The sequence below is a fragment of the Oryctolagus cuniculus genome, chromosome 19 (genome assembly GCF_964237555.1).
Source record: "Oryctolagus cuniculus chromosome 19, mOryCun1.1, whole genome shotgun sequence".
Taxonomy (NCBI): Eukaryota; Metazoa; Chordata; class Mammalia; order Lagomorpha; family Leporidae; genus Oryctolagus; species Oryctolagus cuniculus.
Window position 1 is genome coordinate 38,588,455 of NC_091450.1, and position 17,428 is coordinate 38,605,882.

Below are 17,428 nucleotides of genomic sequence, written 5' to 3' on the forward strand. Positions count from 1 at the left end.
GTGGATCCCATCCCTACAGGGCCTGTAACTCAAGTGATCCCATCCCTACAGGGCCTGTAACTCAAGTGATCCCATCCCTGCAGGGCCTGTAACTCAAGTGATCCCATCCCTATAGGGTCTGTAACTCAAGACTCTCTGCTTGACCTGCAGATATGTTTGGAAAAAGGACAACACGGTCATCACCCCATCCAGCAATTCTAGAATTGTGGTGGAGAAGGATGGGTCCCTCCTCATTAGCCAGACGTGGTCAGGCGACATTGGAGACTACACCTGTGAAATCCTGTCTGAAGGAGGGAACGACTCCAGAGTGGCACGGCTGGAAGTGATGTGAGTACTGCGCCGTCTGGCGTTAGGCAGCTCTCGGCCATCTGCACTACCACACTCAGCCAGCGCTCTCCCAGGCACCTGTCACTTAACATGCACGATGCCCACCTTGTGTCCCAAGTCAGAGATCAGAGGCCAGCAGGTTGTGCTGCATAGCCAAGTACATTGACAGGGTTTGTGGAGTTTTTTATAACTTCAAAATTAGAATATTTCATCCTTGATGTAGATGGTTTGATGATTCATTTTCCACCTCATTAAGCCCCTCTGTCCCGTTTCCCAGGGACGCCAGGTTGAGAGAAACTGCTTACCACGTCACATTTAAGTATCGATAAGTCCACTTTCCCATGCAGTGCCCACCAGAGCTTCTGCTCAGTGAGAAACGTCAGGGTCAGCCCGCGGAGCCCAGGCCTTTGTCAGGAAGGCCAACTGGACTTCAGGTTTAGGTTGGTTCCAGCTGCCTCTGCGTGGGCACATGGCTGCTTTCCATTAAGTCTTTGAAGAGCCAGCAGATAGCAAGCAGCAGCCCGTTACTTCCAACCCAGAGCGTCCGGGCCCCAGGGAGTCTGTCTGGGAACCACCGCCTCCTCTGCTCCGTGCGCTCCAACTCTATTCACGGAGCAGGAAACTGAATTGCTGACTAATTCCAGTTTTCCAACATATATTTATTGGCTTTTAAAAAATTGTGGACACCCAGATATTCCGGAGCACACGAATACAAAACCAAACCCGGACACGAGGGACCGGGGCAGCTGGCTTGTGAGGAGGTGGCAGCTCCAGTGGCACTGCCTCCCGGCCTTGCTGACCTTCCACCTGCTGGTCAGTACAGGAAAGGCAGTTCTCAGGGGGGTTCTCACTGACCCTGCCCCCCTCTGTCCAGGAAGGATTCGCTACACAGAAATCATTCCCTAAAAACAGATTTGAACACTCCGAATACAGGGCTGGGTCTGCTTTGTCTTTGAATCCCCAGATACAAACTGAGGGGATTATAAATGACAGAAATGCCTGCTAAGCATGTGGCCCTCTGGATTTGTGGCATGCTCGCGTGAATGAGTGAACAGGCACGTGGCCTTCCTCTGGCCCCTATCTGTGTGCCTGCACCTCCAGTCCCTGGAAAAAATCCCATCCCACCTCTCAGCCTGCGTTTCTCCAGGATGACCCTTCGTTGCCCTGTAGGGAGCAAAGGTCGGCCTACTTGTCAAGGAGCCACAGGAGCCCAGTGACCCTAGAGGATCGGGGGTCCTTGGCTATAGCCAACAACTGCCAAAGAAGCTCTCAGCTCTGGCAGTGTTTGGCAGGGCCAAGGGTCTCCCCACCTCTGCCTTCCTCCCTGGGCTGCTCCGGTGTCTCCTCCACCGAGCCACGGCCATCCGCTTCCCCTGCGGCTTAGTTCGTGGCTCCTGTGTGTCCACCCTTTGGGATTCGGACACCAGGGTCCTTCCATGGCTCTTCCTAGCACCTGGTCTCTCCTCCTGGAAGGCACTGCTCACACAGGGTAGAGGCTACATCGTTCCTCCCCCTCCTAGCATAGAAGCACTGGGACAGCACAGATATGCATTCTGAGTGCCTCACAGTGTTTGGAACCTAGTAGGCACTCAGTAATGTATGGGTGTGGTTGGTTGTATGCGTGCGCAAATGAGTTCGTGTGTACTGTGTGTATATGCTACTCAACGCTGGCCAGCCTCCCCCATCCCCCACCTCATCTTTGATACTCACGGGTCCTTTGCTTTCACCCCGTGAGTGAACGCATGGGCTCAGGTCACTCTGTCAGAAGCCTTTGTCCAGCTCTGCTTTGGGCCTGCTTCCTTCATTCCCTGTCTCGGGTCAAACTTTCATGTTTTCTTTCTCATTTTGCTAACGTTGGAGGTCATAACCAGTGAATTCATACGATCCCCTGTGCAGTTCACACACACTACCTTTGAGAACTCTTAGATCATCCGTGGTTGCTCTCAAATAAATAAATGCTAGCAGTTCATAAAGACTCTGTCAGCAGAAGCCAAATTGCGTACTTCCAGCAGAGCACGTTCTTTTCATTCGGCACAGCTTTTATGTTCTGCTGATTTACATATCTCCACTACTATTCGCTTATTTGATTTCCTCTAAGTAAAATACATTTTTCAGCCAGTGTTGCTGTGTGTATAAAATAATAGACTACCTCTTCTCTACATAGAGAAATGTTTGTAGAGTTGTGATTCAGACCAGTTTGGGTACAACTGGTTACGGAGCTGATTTGGGAGACAATTGTTGGTGCAGCGAGCGCTGTGCCTTGCGAGCCTGAGTGAGCTGGTGACGTTGTTCGTCTTTGGACGCAGGCAGGTCGCGAGGCTCTGCGGCACCAGCACGGGCAGTAGTGATGGCAGGAGACCGCAAGGCATTTTGTGTTTCTCAGAGAACTCCCAGACCGAGCTCAGTAGCGTTTCCATGATTTATCAGATCACACACGACAAGGAACACCTCTCACTGCAGAAGGGACTGGGAGGCACTTGTGACCAAACAGTGCCCTTCACCGAGCCTGAAAGCCTGCTTCCCCTTTCCTGTCCACTTCAGTTAGAAGCTGCTTTGTTAAATACAGACATTGGGAGCCTTACAAGTGAGCTTGGGAAACGGGCTGCCCATGGTGCGGTCTAGGGTCCGTTTGCACTGTGTGCTCCAGCCTGCTCGGAGGGGTGGGGCAAGGCTGGTGGGAACTGCTGCCAGCCTACCCTGACCGTGGGACATGGCCAAGTCACATCCCTTCCCAGCTGGTCAACTCAACATGAGACCATCTGCCTTGAAGGGCTAGTGATGTGTGTTGAATGAACCCGTGTGCCTAACATCCAGGCAGGGCACCTGGTAGAGGAGGAACACTGTAGAGGGTGCTGTGATGGTCCTCTTTCTGTCTGGAGAAGGAAGCCACTCCTCCCTCAGCAGCAGCAACCCAGCCTCCCGGGTGCAGGCTTTGTCTCCCTGTGACCCTGCTATACTTCTGACTGTATTCTCACAACTTTCCGATGCACAGACAGTGGAGCCCTCAGTGCCTGGGACAGCGCCAGGTAGATGGTAGGTGCCTGATAAGTGTGCAAGCTGCACTTCACTTCCTGGGTTAGAACGGGATGGTGTGTTTTGCACTACTGGAAAGATCTCATTTATGCCACAGTCCAGTGTGTGAGGACAGAAGCCCCCCACCCCCACCCCCACCCCTGGATAGTTCTGGAATGCACCCAGCAGGTTCACGGCAGAGACCATCCCGTGAGGTTGCTCAGCCCTTGCGTTGGCCATGCGGCCATCAGGGCAAGAAGCCTGTCCCCCAGCAGCATTTTGTACTGAGCACGCCCAGGGGACCAGGCTCCCGAGGCTTCGTGGATTGATTCATTGTTAAGTCTTTTAAAGACCCAATTAGCATTATATGCCTCCTCCTGAATTCCGCAACCATGCTTAAGAGCCCAGAGTAACGGAGAAAACCTCATTTGCCGCTGACATGAAGACAGAGACCCTGAGGCAGTGGGAGAGGTTTCTTTCAATAAGACGACTTCTGACAAAGCCGTAATAAGGAGTGAGCAATTTAATACCGCTCCTCTGAGTGAAGTCGCAGGAGCTGGTTTTGACCAAGTCATCGTTTGTGCATTAAAGGGGCAACACTTTCTGTAAAGAAAGAAGACGTATCTGATCCGCTTCTGTCAGAGCAGCCCCGCCAGCCACGGTTTCACCAGTCGCTCCTTCTCAGAACTGCTTTTCTCTCACCCACCTCGCTTGATCTCCTAACTTACAGGCCACGTTTTTGTTTCTGATGCTATCTCTACCTTGGATGTTACGGGGCGTCGTTGGCCCAGTGTGCTCTCCTACCCACCCCCATCCCGTTAAATCACAAAGTGACTCAGCAGAGCGCCTCATTGCCATTGTTCTTGGAGCTCTCTCATTTGTCACCAGTCTGCGTGTCACTGCCTGTGAATCACAGGGCTGATCATTTATCTCCACGCAAAGCTGCCAGAGGAGCTCCCGATGCAAGCTCTTCCCGCTGGATCAGATTTTCCTAAATGGATTCAGAATATCAAAAAGCCTCATCCGGCTATTATCGGTGCGTTGGTCCAGAGCGCCACAAAGCTTAATTTTCAAGATAATCAAAACATATTTAAAGAAATAGTTTGTATTTCTAACACACATATTAAGTGAAAAGTTCTTTGCCTCGCTGAATCCATGATGTGCAACATAAGAGATAGCATGGAGGGGCTTTTTATACGGGACAGAGGCCAGAACTAGGGAGAATCTACATTGCCTTGCAGCTCTGAGTCCTGGGATTTGTTGTGGGCTGGGCCCTCACATTGGGTGTGGCTAGGAGCCACTGAGCTGACATTGTTGACCACTGCTTCTGTCATCACAAACACCCCTGGGCTGTCAGGGCTCCATTCCTACACAGTGTGTCTCAGGATCACTTCTTTAAAGTTCAGCTGCGACACTGCCGTTTCTGTGGCTCCCTTGACTGCAGGAAGGACGGGCAGATCCAAGCACTGCTTTGGCAGCATTCTGCTCTTGGCTTCTATGAATCTGACTTTTCTTAGTTTCCACCTGTGAGATCATGAAGTGGTTGTCTTTCTGTGACCAGTTTATTTCACTTAAAATAATGTCCTGCGGATTCATCCATGTTTTCACCAGTGACAGGGTTGCCTTCTCTCTCTCTCTCTTTTCTAATGTTTATTTGTATTTATTGGAAAGGCAGAGTTACAGAGAGAAGGAGAGAGAGAGAGAGGTGTCTTCCATCGATTGGTTCATTCTCCAAATGGCTGCAGTGACCAGGGCTAGGCCAGGCCGAAGCCAGCAACCAGGAGCTTCTTCCACATCTCCCACATGGGCGCAGGGGCCCAAAGACTTGAGCCATCCTCTGCTGCTTTCCCAAGCACATTAGCAGGGAGCTGGGTGGTAATTAGAGCAGCCACAGGGGATGCTGGCGCTGCAGGTGATGGCCTAGCCCACTATGCCACAACGCCAACTCCAGGACTGCCTTCTTTTAAAAGGCTGAGTAGCTCCCAGTGTATATAGACTGTGTGTTCTTTATCCATGCATCTGGTGATGGGCACTTGGAGTGACTTCGTATTTTGGCCGTTGTGAAAATGTGAACAAGAGATACTGACTGCAGTTCCTCTGAATGTATACCCAGAAGTGGAATTGCCAGATCATATATTTGGTGATATTCGGTAATATTTTGGTAATATGTGTTATTCTGTGTTTCCTAGAAGCTTAACCAGTTTACATTCCACCAACCATTCTCATCAGCCTTACTGACACTTATCTCCTTGTGATGTCAGACGTGCAAGCTAGCGGGTCTGTGGTTTCATCTCATTCTGCTTTCAGTTCGCATTTCCCTGAGCATGAGTAATGTTGAGCACCTCTTCATATACGTGGGCTGGGGAGGGTGATTGGGGAAATCGTGGCCAAAGGATACAAAATTTCAGTTAGGAGGAGTAAGTTCAAGAAATCTATTTGCAGACGCCGCGGCTCACTAGGCTAATCCTCTGCCTTGTGGCACCGGCACACCGGGTTCTAGTCCCGGTCGGGGCGCTGGATTCTGTCCCGGTTGCTCCTCTTCCAGGCCAGCTCTCTGCTGTGGCCATGGAGTGCAGTGGAGGATGGCCCAAGTGCTTGGGCCCTGCACCCCATGGGAGACCAGGAGAAGCATCTGGCTCCTGGCTCCTGCCATCGGATCAGCGCGGTGCGCCGGCTGCAGCGCGCCAGCCGCGGCGGCCATTGGAGGGTGAACCAACAGCAAAGGAAGACCTTTCTCTCTGTCTCTCTCTCTCTCACTGTCCACTCTGCCTGTCAAAAAAAAAAAAAAAAAAAAAAAAAAAAGAATTCAAACAAAGAAATCTATTGTTGAATGTGATGGCCACAGTTAATAAATAATGTATCATACACTTCAAAAACAAAGAGGTGTTCTCATAGAAGCTAAAAGTATAATGATGGTTACCAGAGGCTGGGGAAGGAAGGGAGATGGGAGGGACGTGGACAGGTTGATTAACGAGTACTAGATTATAGCTAGATAGGAGCAAGGAGTTCTGGGATTCTATTGCACAGTAGGGTTATTATAGATAATGTTAGCAGAAACATCTATTTACCCTGATTGGAAAATACACAGTATATACATGTATCAAAACATTACATGATGCTCTCTAAATATGTATAATTTTAGTATGTCAATTTTTTTCTTTAAACAAGATTTTTTAAAAGGAGGAAAAAATACTATTTGGGTGGGAAAAGCAATCTGTAATTCATTATTAATCCCAGGGAAACCCCTCTGAAATACAGAATAAGAATGGCTTCCTGTCTTGTTGCAAAATGCCACTTAGGATCTGCTGGGGTCCCTTTGCGTCTTGTGGGGTGTTAGTGTGTACATTGCCCCTGCTTCTGTGGCCCGGGGGCTGCATGCACGTCTCTTTTGACCTGGAAGAGACACTGACAGTGTCCACATGTTGAAAAGGATGTGGGGCGCCACCAGCCCTGATGGTCATCATCTTTCTTTTTTCTTTTTTAAAGATTTATTTTATCTATTTGAAAGGCAGAGTCATAGAAGGAGAGATAGGTATCTTCCATCTGCTGGTTCACCCCCAAATGACCACAGCTGCCAGTACTAGACCAGGCCGAAGCCAGGAGGTCCATCCAGGTCTCCGACGCAGGTGCAGGGGCCCAAGCACTTGGGGCATCCTCCACTGCTTTCCTAGGCGCATTAGCAGGGAGCTGGATCAGAAGTGCAGCAGCCAGGACTTGTACAGGTGCCCTTAGGGGACGCTGGCCCTGCAGACGGTAGCTTAGCCCACTGTACCACAGCATGAGCCCTGCTGTGCCCTGACAGTCCTCTGAGGTCACCTTCCTCGTTAGGGAAGTCTTTCAAGGCAATTCTGATACAAATCACCTGGAATGAAGTAAAGCTACAACTCGCACACGTTAACCAGTCTTAAGGAGCTGGCCTGCTTCAGACACCAGCCACAGGCTCCAGGCCCTGTGGTCTCCCCACACTTCTGACCAACTGGCTAAAATTGGTGGCTTCTGACTCCACCTGTAGGTTCAGATTTTCTATGCAGAACTCAGGAATGTGCTATCCTTATGTTTATAGTTTTATTACAAGCAGTTACTATCAGGAGTGGAGAAGTGGGAGGGCCCATAAGGAAAGAGATGGAAGGCTTCAAACCCAAAGGTTCCCCTTGCTCATGCCAGTCAGTGCACAATTGACTACCAGCCGTGGTGCCAGGTGAGCGTCACCATGGAGAGTTTTCACTGGAGTATCATTGAGCCATTGGACTGTGATCAGACTCGGTCACTGAGCCCCCTCTCCTCTGTTGGGTAGATTTTACTGGCTCAAGCACCTGGTGGTCCTTCCAGCACGTCCAGATGTCATCAGGGACTGTCCTGAGCCTACCATGGGTTGCCTCCTAAGCACAGGCTTCTCTGTGGTCCAGGAGGCCAGCGTGGATAACAGGGACAGTGCCTTCACCTAGGAAAGTCCATGGGACAGAAGCAGAGGAGGTCTCTGTTATACCACAGTCTTACTTGGATGTATCCAAGTTTACTCATTGTTTGCTTGCAGGTGGGACTGTTTGAGCAAATTTGATTTTGTTTCACACTAAACCAATTCAGACTTGGAAGAAAATGTAGGAAATGGGGCTTAGGAGAAGTAGAATTGGTATTTTTCTTCGGGCCTTTTCTCCAGAGTGGTCTTTATTGGAAATCTAATGGAGATTTGGTTATTGGAGAACTCAAATATAAACAGCAACCTCTTTTCTGATTTAAAACTTAATTCACAGTTAAAGAGAAAACAAGACAACATTGCAGGCTCAAGTTCATTTTTTATGATTCTAATATACAAAGTAGCTGCAGTCCACATTAGAAATATTAGTTTGTTTATCAATGGTGCGCATAAGTTAGAGCTGTGATTCTTGGGTAGCTGAAAGCACAAAGCACCTTGATAAATTTCAAAGTATAATGAGTACATTTTTAAATTCAAAAACATCAAGGTAACTATAGCTTTTTTTCTGACCTATGTGGTTCAGCAGTAATCGATGTCTAAGAGAGACCAAAAACTAGTTAGTGGGTGAGGTGGGTCACGCTCAGCTTCCTGTCCCCCACCACTGCCCAGGACCACTTGTAAAATGGGCAGGCGTCCTGAACAGCTACAAAACAGAGTTTCGCTCCCAGATTTGTGAGATGTAGAGGTTTAATACAGAGCTGGGCAGTCGGCAACTTTACGTTGCAGGCTTGTCACTGGAAGAACTTATGCAGCGAGGTTTTGTAGCTTTGCCACCAGTAAATCCCAGGAAAATCCTTCTTTTTATTAGTGACTTCTTTTCCAGAACTTGTTTTAATTGCATTTCCGTTTGATAGCCTTGCTGATGTGTTATTTTCCATTTCCTTTGGATTCCAGTCTAGTTCTTGCCACATTTCCTTTCAAGTGCTTCCCCTAAACCCGCATTATCCCACAGAGGAAGGAGTGACAATGTAACCTTGTGCTGTCAGTAAATGAGGTGACTGTGATATCGAGGAATTCCTGTGGCATCTTCCCTGGTGACCTCCCACAGCTGGTGCTGAGAGCTTGCACACTGCCCCACACTCACCACGCCTTTTCCCTTTACCATGGCCTACTGCATCACCGTGACCCACAGCTAGCTGTACAAACAAGTTGTTGACCAGGAAGGTTTCCCTGTCAAATAATGCAGTCTCCCCTTTACCATGGCCTACTGTATCACCGTGACCCACAGCTGGCTGTACAAACAAGTTGTTGACCAGGAAGGTTTCCCTGTCAAGTAATGCAGTCAGTAAACCCCCACCCCCACCTCTCTCCCATGTAAGCTGCAGTATTGTAAGTCGTTTCATTTCCTATCGTAAGGATTAAGTCAAATTATGTTCAGAGAACACATTGTGAATGGTGAAGTTGACTTCCATTTGGTTCGTCTTCTGTTGTTTGGAAGGATGATTAGTGTCTTTGTTCGGAGCATATTTTCTGTGTTTATTTCTAAGATGATGCACTCTAGGGCTATCTGGTGCAAGCACCAGGCTAACTGCCAGTTCTTATTTGTGGTATCTTCTTTTTTTCCCCCTGTTCTTTCCTCATTCAAGTGAACTGCCTCATCCACCCCAGAACCTCCTGGCCAGCCTGAACTCCTCCCACAGCCACACCGTGACGCTCTCCTGGGTCCGGCCCTTCGATGGAAACAGCCCTGTTCTGTACTACATCGTGGAGCTGTCTGAAAACAGTGAGTAGTGCGACAAAGCCATCACCGTGAACAACCATCAGATTTCTTTGTGTGCTCTTAATGTCCTTAACCTTTACATCTGGCGTGGACCCAAAACAACCAGTGAAATGGTAAGATGTTTTATGAGGTCACAAATGATAAGCTCAGTCACACTTCAGGGAAGAGAAAGGCAGTGTGGGGCTGGGCGAGGGGAGAGAGGAACAGTGAGAAGCCCTTGGCAGAGCCTGATCTGGGGGCCAGAGCAGGGCAGGATGGCCAAGCACACAGCTGCCTGAGAGGAGGGGCCCCGGACAGCGTGTTCCCCAGGGCGAACTTGGACAGAGAAATAACACCCCCCACCTGGGGCTGATCCGAGAGCCAGCAACCAAAGTGACACGTCACTCCTCTGGGTGTTCTCACACCTGGGGCTGATCCGAGAGGCAGCAACCAAAGTGACGCCCCACACCTCTGGGTGTTCTCACTAACAGGGACCCGGCACTAGGAACACCTCACACCTCTGGGTATTCTCACTACCTGGGGCTGATCTGAGAGCCAGCAACCAAAGTGAAGCCTCACTCCCCCGGGTGTTCTCACTAGCGGGGACCGGCACTAGGAACACCTCACTCTCTGGGTGTTCTCACTAGCGGGGACCAGCACTAGGAACACCTCACTCCTCCAGGTATTCTCACTAGTGGGGACTGGCACTAGGAACACCTCACTCCTCCAGGTATTCTCACTAGCGGGGACCGGCACTAGGAACACCTCACTCCCCCGGGTGTTCTCACTACCTGGGGCTGATCTGAGAGCCAACAACCAAAGTGACGCCTCACACCTCTGGGTGTTCTAATTAACAGGGACCTGGCACTAGGAACACCTCACACCTCCAGGTGTTCTCACTACCTGGGGCTGATCTGAGAGGCAGCAAGAGTAGTAACACCTCACTCCTCCGGGTGTTTTCACTAACGGTGACTGGCACTAGCAACACCTCACTCCCCCGGGTGTTCTCACTAGCGGGGACCGGCACTAGGAACACCTCACTCCTCTGGGTGTTCTCACTAGCAGGGACCGGCACTAGGAACACCTCACTCCCCCGGGTGTTCTCACTAGCGGGGACTGGCACTAGGAACACCTCACTCCTCTGGGTGTTCTCACTAGCGGGGACCAGCACTAGGAACACCTCACACCTCCGGGTGTTCTCACTAGCAGGGACTGGCACTAGCAATTCCGCAGACCTGTTCTTTCCTCCCCTGCCTCAACCTCTCTGCCACAAGAGACCCCCTCGAGCCCCCTCCTTAAACATTCTGCTTCCTCCTGGCCTGCCCTCCAGCCTCCTGGCCGTGCCTCCTGGCCTGCCCTCCAGCCTCCTGGCCTCCTCCTGGCCTGCCCTCCAGCCTCCTGGCCTCCTCCTGGCCTGCCCTCCAGCCTCCTGGCCGTGCCTCCTGGCCTGCCCTCTAGCCTCCTAGCCGTTCCTCCTCCTCTTCTTGCTGCTTCGCGGTGTGCGCCTGCCCACTTCTGTCCACTCCTCCCAGACTCTCTCCCCGGACAGCACCTGCTTTCGGCTCATGTACTGAGGCATCTTTCCCCACACTCCCAGGTCTGGGTTCCAGCCTGGAACCAGTGACCTGACCTCTCTACCTGGGTGTCTCACAGATACTGCAAGCTTAGTGTCTTCAAACCACATCTCTTCCTGGTTTCCCTCATCTCAGTTTCCAGCACCCTTGATTTCTGTATTACTCAAGCCCAAGCCTAGAGTTGCCAGCTGTCCTTGGCCCTCTGCCCCTCCTACCCCCACCTCCATGAAGCCACAGCCCCTCCTTCTGTGGTCCCCGCCCAGGCATTGGCCCCTGCTCTGTCCCTGCCCTCGTCTCTTGCCAGGACAGCCTACCCATCAGCCCCTACATCTGCTTTGGTCCTCCTCCAAGCAGCAACATTGCCTTGGCCAGGGCCCCTCTACCCCATGTAGACCCTGCAGGGTTCCTGCTACACTGCGATGAAACCCCAATACCTCAGTCCTCTGTGTTGCCTCGGCTCCCCCTGGCTTCTCTGCTCTCTGCTAGACACATGCCGCTGCACTGGTTTCCTGTCGATACCTTTCGTGGGCCCACATGTCCCATCTCGGGGCCTGTCCCACAGCTGGAGTGGCCACAGGGCCAGGTGGTCATCCTCCGTGGCTCCCCAGCACAGCTCCTCTGTGTCCGGCCTCTAAGGCCTCAGCTGGAGCCCCTCCCAGGTGACCTCACCCTCACCTGGGCCTCCCTGGAGGCAGAGCAGCCAGACCACAGAGGCTGGTCCCGTACCTGTGACACTGGTGTTCTAACTGGGTCCCTGACTCCAGGACAGAGCTGGGAGTGGTGCTCTCTCGGTGTGCCCACCACCAGAGCCAGCCTCTGTGTGGTGAAACTCCACGTGAGCTCCCAGCACTGCTTCAGCCGCCCCATGGCCCTCCCCAAACTCACACCTCCGTGCACTCTCCCTGCCGTTACTGATGGGCGGCTTCATGTCCCCTCCCGGTCTCCCTGCGCCGCCGCCTCTCATGATTGATTCCCGTCCGGTGATAACCTGCTCCTTCCCGTGGCACTGCCTGATCCTCAGTCTCTAGCCAAGGGCCTGGTGTGTGGAAGTTGCTGGCCCAGGGCCATGCAGCCAGGAAGAGGTAAAGGGGCCCCTGGGCCGTCTGACTCAGAGCCTGGCTCTTCAGTGCCTTAGGAGCTTCACAGAGCAGAGCGGGGATGACCGTGCTGGGTGGCTGCCGCTCCTGGGCCTCCTCGGGTGGGGGTGAGTCAGAGCACCTTCATTTGGACTGGCCCCCTCCCAGATCCTGAGGGGGACCCCAGAGGCTGTGTTTCATTTGTCTCTTGGGTTTCCAAGTTCACGCCCTTGGCTACAGCAGCTTCAGTATGGAGCACCATCTTGAGCTGGGGCCTGAGACCAGGCCATGTCTGCCTTTCCCCCAGCATCTGCAACTGCTCCTGTGGCTTCTTGCTCAAAGAGAGGTCAGGGCTGAGACAGAGAGGAGCTGTGTGCAGACAACCTGCTGACCTCGCTTACAGCGCCCACCAAGGAGGGAAGGGATCGGTGCTCTTTATGAAAAATACCTTTGGGCAACAATCAGGTTTTCCTGAGCACATCCCAGTGTGTGGTCTGTAAGTGAAACACTCCTCGAAGATGATCTGTGTGGAGAGACCATCGTGGGAGCTCAGCTGTTGTCATCCGAATTCTGACAGCCCCATCAGACTTCCATCTCCTTGAGGCTGAGAACTGCGGTTTTCCGTATATTTTATTTATTTGAGAGACAGAGATACAGATAAACAGGTAGAACTGGTAGATGTGATGAAGGACGGTGATGGAAAGATAGATAACATACATATCTAGAGCCAGTGCTCCTACCTGCTCATTCAGTCACCAAACGCCTGTCGTGGCTGGGGCTTAGGGAGGAGCTGGCCGCTAACACAGTGGGTAGCAGGGCCCCAACTATTGGAGTCATTCCTCTGCCGCCTCCCAGGGTCTGCCTTAGTGGAAAACTAGAGTCGGGATCTGGAGCGGGACTCGCACCTGGGAACTCTGGTGTGAGGTTCGGGTGTCTGAACCACTAAGCTGAATGCCCACCCCAGGACTGTGTTCATTTTTGTGTCCCGAGTCCCTAGCACTTGATAGATACTTGACAGATGGACTGGAATGAATCTCTGTGATAGAGTGCCCTCATTATAGAGTCAAAATTGTTATCATCAACTCTCTTCCAAAATAGACGTGTTCTCCCTTCCCCAGTTTATCTGAAATAAGGGATTCTTAAAAATGCTGTATCAACTATTCTTTCAACAAATGTACAAGTCTTCTTCCAGTCAGGTGTCTCACCTAAATAAGATTTTATGTGCAATTTCCATCCATTCATCCATTCACCCTCCTCTGCTCCCATCCATCCAGCCCCTACCTGCCCATCCATCCAGTCATCACCCATGTACCCCCACACAATCTTCCCAAGTACCCACCTATCCACTCAGCCCCCATCAGTATGTCTAACCATGCATTAGCCCACCCACCCATCCACCCATCCACCCATCCATCCATCCATCCATCCACCCACTCACCCACCCATCCACCCATCCACCCACCCATCCACCCATCCATCCATCCATCCACCCACCCATCCATCCATCCACCCACCCATCCATCCATCCACCCACCCACCCATCCACCCATCCACCCATCCACCCATCCATCCACCCACCCATCCACCCATCCATCCATCCATCCATCCACCCATCCATCCACCCACCCATCCACCCATCCATCCACCCACCCATCCATCCATCCATCCATCCATCCACCCATCCATCCACCCACCCATCCACCCATCCATCCATCCACCCATCCATCCATCCATCCATCCACCCATCCATCCACCCATCCATCCATCCATCCATCCACCCATCCATCCACCCACCCATCCATCCATCCATCCACTCACCCATCCATCCATCCATCCATCCACCCATCCACCCATCCACCCATCCATCCATCCACCCATCCATCCACCCATCCACCCACCCATCCACCCACCCATCCATCCACCCACCCAACCACCCATCCATCCATCCACCCACCCATCCACCCACCCATCCATCCATCCATCCATCCACCCATCCATCCACCCACCCATCCATCCATCCATCCATCCACCCACCCATCCACCCATCCAATCCTCCACCCATCCATCCACCCATCCATCCATCCATCCATCCATCCACCCATCCATCCATCCATCCACTCACCCATCCACCCATCCATCCACCCATCCATCCACCCATCCACCCATCCATCCACCCACCCATCCACCCATCCATCCATCCATCCATCCACTCACCCACTCACCCACCCACCCACCCATCCACTCACCCATCCATCCATCCATCCACTCACCCATCCATCCATGCACCCACCTACCCACATCTCCATCCTTCTGCCCACCCCTGCACCCAACAGTAAATCTTGACTGGGCATCTGCTCTAAACCAGTCACTCTCTTTGCTGCCAGGACGGAGTTGAGATCAGTCTCAACTACTAAGAGCAAGGACAGGGTCAGACACTTCCATCCATCCCCCAACATGGCATGTTCTCAGGAAGGCGGTCTTGGACCACAGTCAGAGTGAGTGGATTGGAGACGAATCAGACCCAGGCCAGACAGAGGACAAGGGGGACCATATCAGCAAAGACCCCGCAGGGCCAGTATTCAAGGCTTGTATCAAAACAAGTAGTGGTCGATGCGAGTAGGGTCATGGCTGGCAGTTACGTGTGGTGTGTGCCTGGGAAAATTCTTCCTCATTCTGAGTAGCATGGCTCAAACGTCAGTTCTCCTCCACTGTTCTCCCTAACCCACAATCCCTTCATGCCCATGCAGAATTAAGTTTTCCCTGCTCAGGGTTCCTGTACCCTTACTGGATTTCCTTTTAAGTATTTGGCCTGTGGTGTAGCAGTTATTCGTGGTTGTCTTCTGGCAATACCAGGAACTCCCTAAGGGCAGGTGGGGTCCATGTACCAACGCATTTTGACCTGTGATTGCCAACAGAGAGCCTGACCATCCTGGGCAACTCTGCAGGTGTTCAAGTCTCCTCATTTCACGGAGAAAGTGTCAATGCCACTGTCCCTCAGTAGCCTCTGACTCTGCTGTCTGGACTTAGCTCGGAGCTGCCTGAGACCCCCGACTGCTTTCCTGCAGTGTGGTTGTGGGAGGCGTTGGCAGTGGTTGAGTTTATCGTCTCTTGGCTGTCCTTGACCTCAGCCATATACAGTAGGTCTGTGACCCTGACCGATGCGGCGTGTACTGCCTCAAGCTGACTGGCCAGTTACCTCCCTGTGCCAGCAAATAGGAAGACGAGCACCATTGTATGGGTCAGTTGGTCTGGTTTGTATTTTTATTGGGAACAAGTGCCCTCAAGAAGCAGTCGAACCTGCTGGCTAAGTATAGCCGGAAAGGACAGCTTAGACGCCAAGTGCACTAAGATGGGAATTGTGCTTGGCCTCCTGTGCTCACACTGTGCAGGTCAGTTCTGAATGAGCCCGTCCAGCAGGTCTGTCCATGCAGCCACTTAGGAGGCCCTGCAGACTGAGGGGGACACTGTTCTGCAGGGATCAAGCTGATGTGGTCTAACAGCCAAGCAGGTGCGCCATGAACACCTGCCCTGGTGACATCCCCGCCCCCGCAGGAGGGCTCTAACAAGCTCTCTGGAGCAGAGCTCTAGAGCCGGGGCTGCCCTGTCCGGGGGCTTGCTCATGGGGAAACCCTGGGCAGAAATAGATTTGGTCTCTGCAGGCACCTGTGGTCTGCTGTCTGAGAAGCTGGATGGTTCTCTGGTCCCAGGTGCCTCTTCAGTAAGCCTGGGGCTAGAGAGGGTGACGGTGTCCTAGGGCCTGGTTCACGGGCCCGTCTGGTAAACAGAGGAGCACAGAGGATTAGACCTCTGCGGAGGGGGTGCGTGCGTTCCTGGTTCTGTCTTGTGTTGCTGAGGGTGAGTCACTCTGTACAGAAGGAAGTGAATTTAGCTCACGGTCTGGAGGCTCACGCGCCCACAGTGGTGACAGCCTCTTCTTCAGGACCCCGAGGTGGCACCCGGCACCCTGTGCTCACGAGCCTGCATCTATGCATCTGTCTTCTCACGTAGCCATTGACATCCGTGTGAGGCTCTGCCTGATGACCTCGTCTGTTCCCAGTCTCCCCCAAGGGCACCGTAGTCGGATGCGGTTCCCCTGCTTTGTGGTCCCAGTGGGGATTTTGGTGCACACGTGAACCCTTGGGGACACAGGTGCAAAGCCACGCTGTCTCAGTAGCACAACCCTGTGCAAAGCTGGGAACTCTGTTCAACAGTGAAGTGTGTGGCCTGCTGTCTGGAATATGTGTTGATTGTGACCAAGAACAATCTTTCTTTGAGATTATTGTGCTCATAACTGAGAAGACTTTGAGGAAAAAAGTTGTGAAAAACGCAACAGTCAACCAAAAAGCCAGATTACTAGGAATCCTATCTAGCACCCCCTCAAGGTTGTCTGAATCCATAGGGAACCCACACTGTTCACTGTTTGGGGGTCATTTTACAACTGTCGATTGTGGAAAACTGAGGGGCGCAGAGGGTTAGACGAGGCGGCAAGTGAGTAATGCAAATGACTCTTGTTGTAAGAGACGCAAATAAACAATGCTGCTACATTTTGTTCTGTCAGATATAATTGGTTATTGCTGTATAGATTCTGACTGGTTTGTACCTATTTATAAATTTATTTTAGCATTATCAGTATGTGTGTGTTTGAGATCTCCTTTGACACAGTTGTAACATCTTACCAGTGCCCTCATAAATTAAAATCTCTGATAGATATCATTGTATGTTTATGTAAGAGCCATGATTCTGCTCTCTGAAATATTCACCCTTTGCCCTGAGTGCATTGGAATAAACTGTAAGAGAAATGCAGATACTCCCCTAATGCCACAGCTGCCCCAAGTTTCCTTGGTAACATTCAATCCTGAGCCCCATTGGTGGGGCTAGTATTCCATGGGCTGGACTACATCTCACTGCTGAAGGAAAACAGTGGTGGTTTTACTAATCACTATGAAAGATTAACTCATTTACCCATTTCTTTTTGTTAAAGCTTAGTGCCTGCTGCCCTGTGTCTCCTGCTAAGTACTTGCAAGTGACAAGCCTACTTAGGTGAAAACTTAAGGATCCTTTATACTTTGTAATGCTACTGTTGATTTCTTAACAGATATGAGTCTTCACTGTTGGTTTTTTTAAAAGTAGATAGGAGTCTTAATAGTTATTTTATAGTATACCTTATGATATTTACATACTTAAAATGTAAATTTGCTTTATTATTATATCTATGAATGCTCATTAATAAAAATCTAGATATTACAGAGTACAAAGAATGGAGATA

At 51.4% G+C, this 17,428-nt stretch overlaps 1 protein-coding gene across 6 annotated transcripts in view; it reads left to right on the top strand.

Moving 5' to 3' along the window:
• Nucleotides 1-17,428, top strand: part of SDK1 (sidekick cell adhesion molecule 1) — a 980,492-nt gene that overhangs the window by 752,514 nt on the left and 210,550 nt on the right. For all 6 annotated transcript variants that reach the window (XM_070064289.1, XM_070064291.1, XM_070064290.1 and 3 more), the window contains 2 exons: nucleotides 151-327; nucleotides 9,400-9,536. In XM_070064289.1, coding sequence (XP_069920390.1) covers nucleotides 151-327; nucleotides 9,400-9,536 — 314 coding nt within the window. The remainder of the gene's footprint in view (nucleotides 1-150; nucleotides 328-9,399; nucleotides 9,537-17,428) is intronic.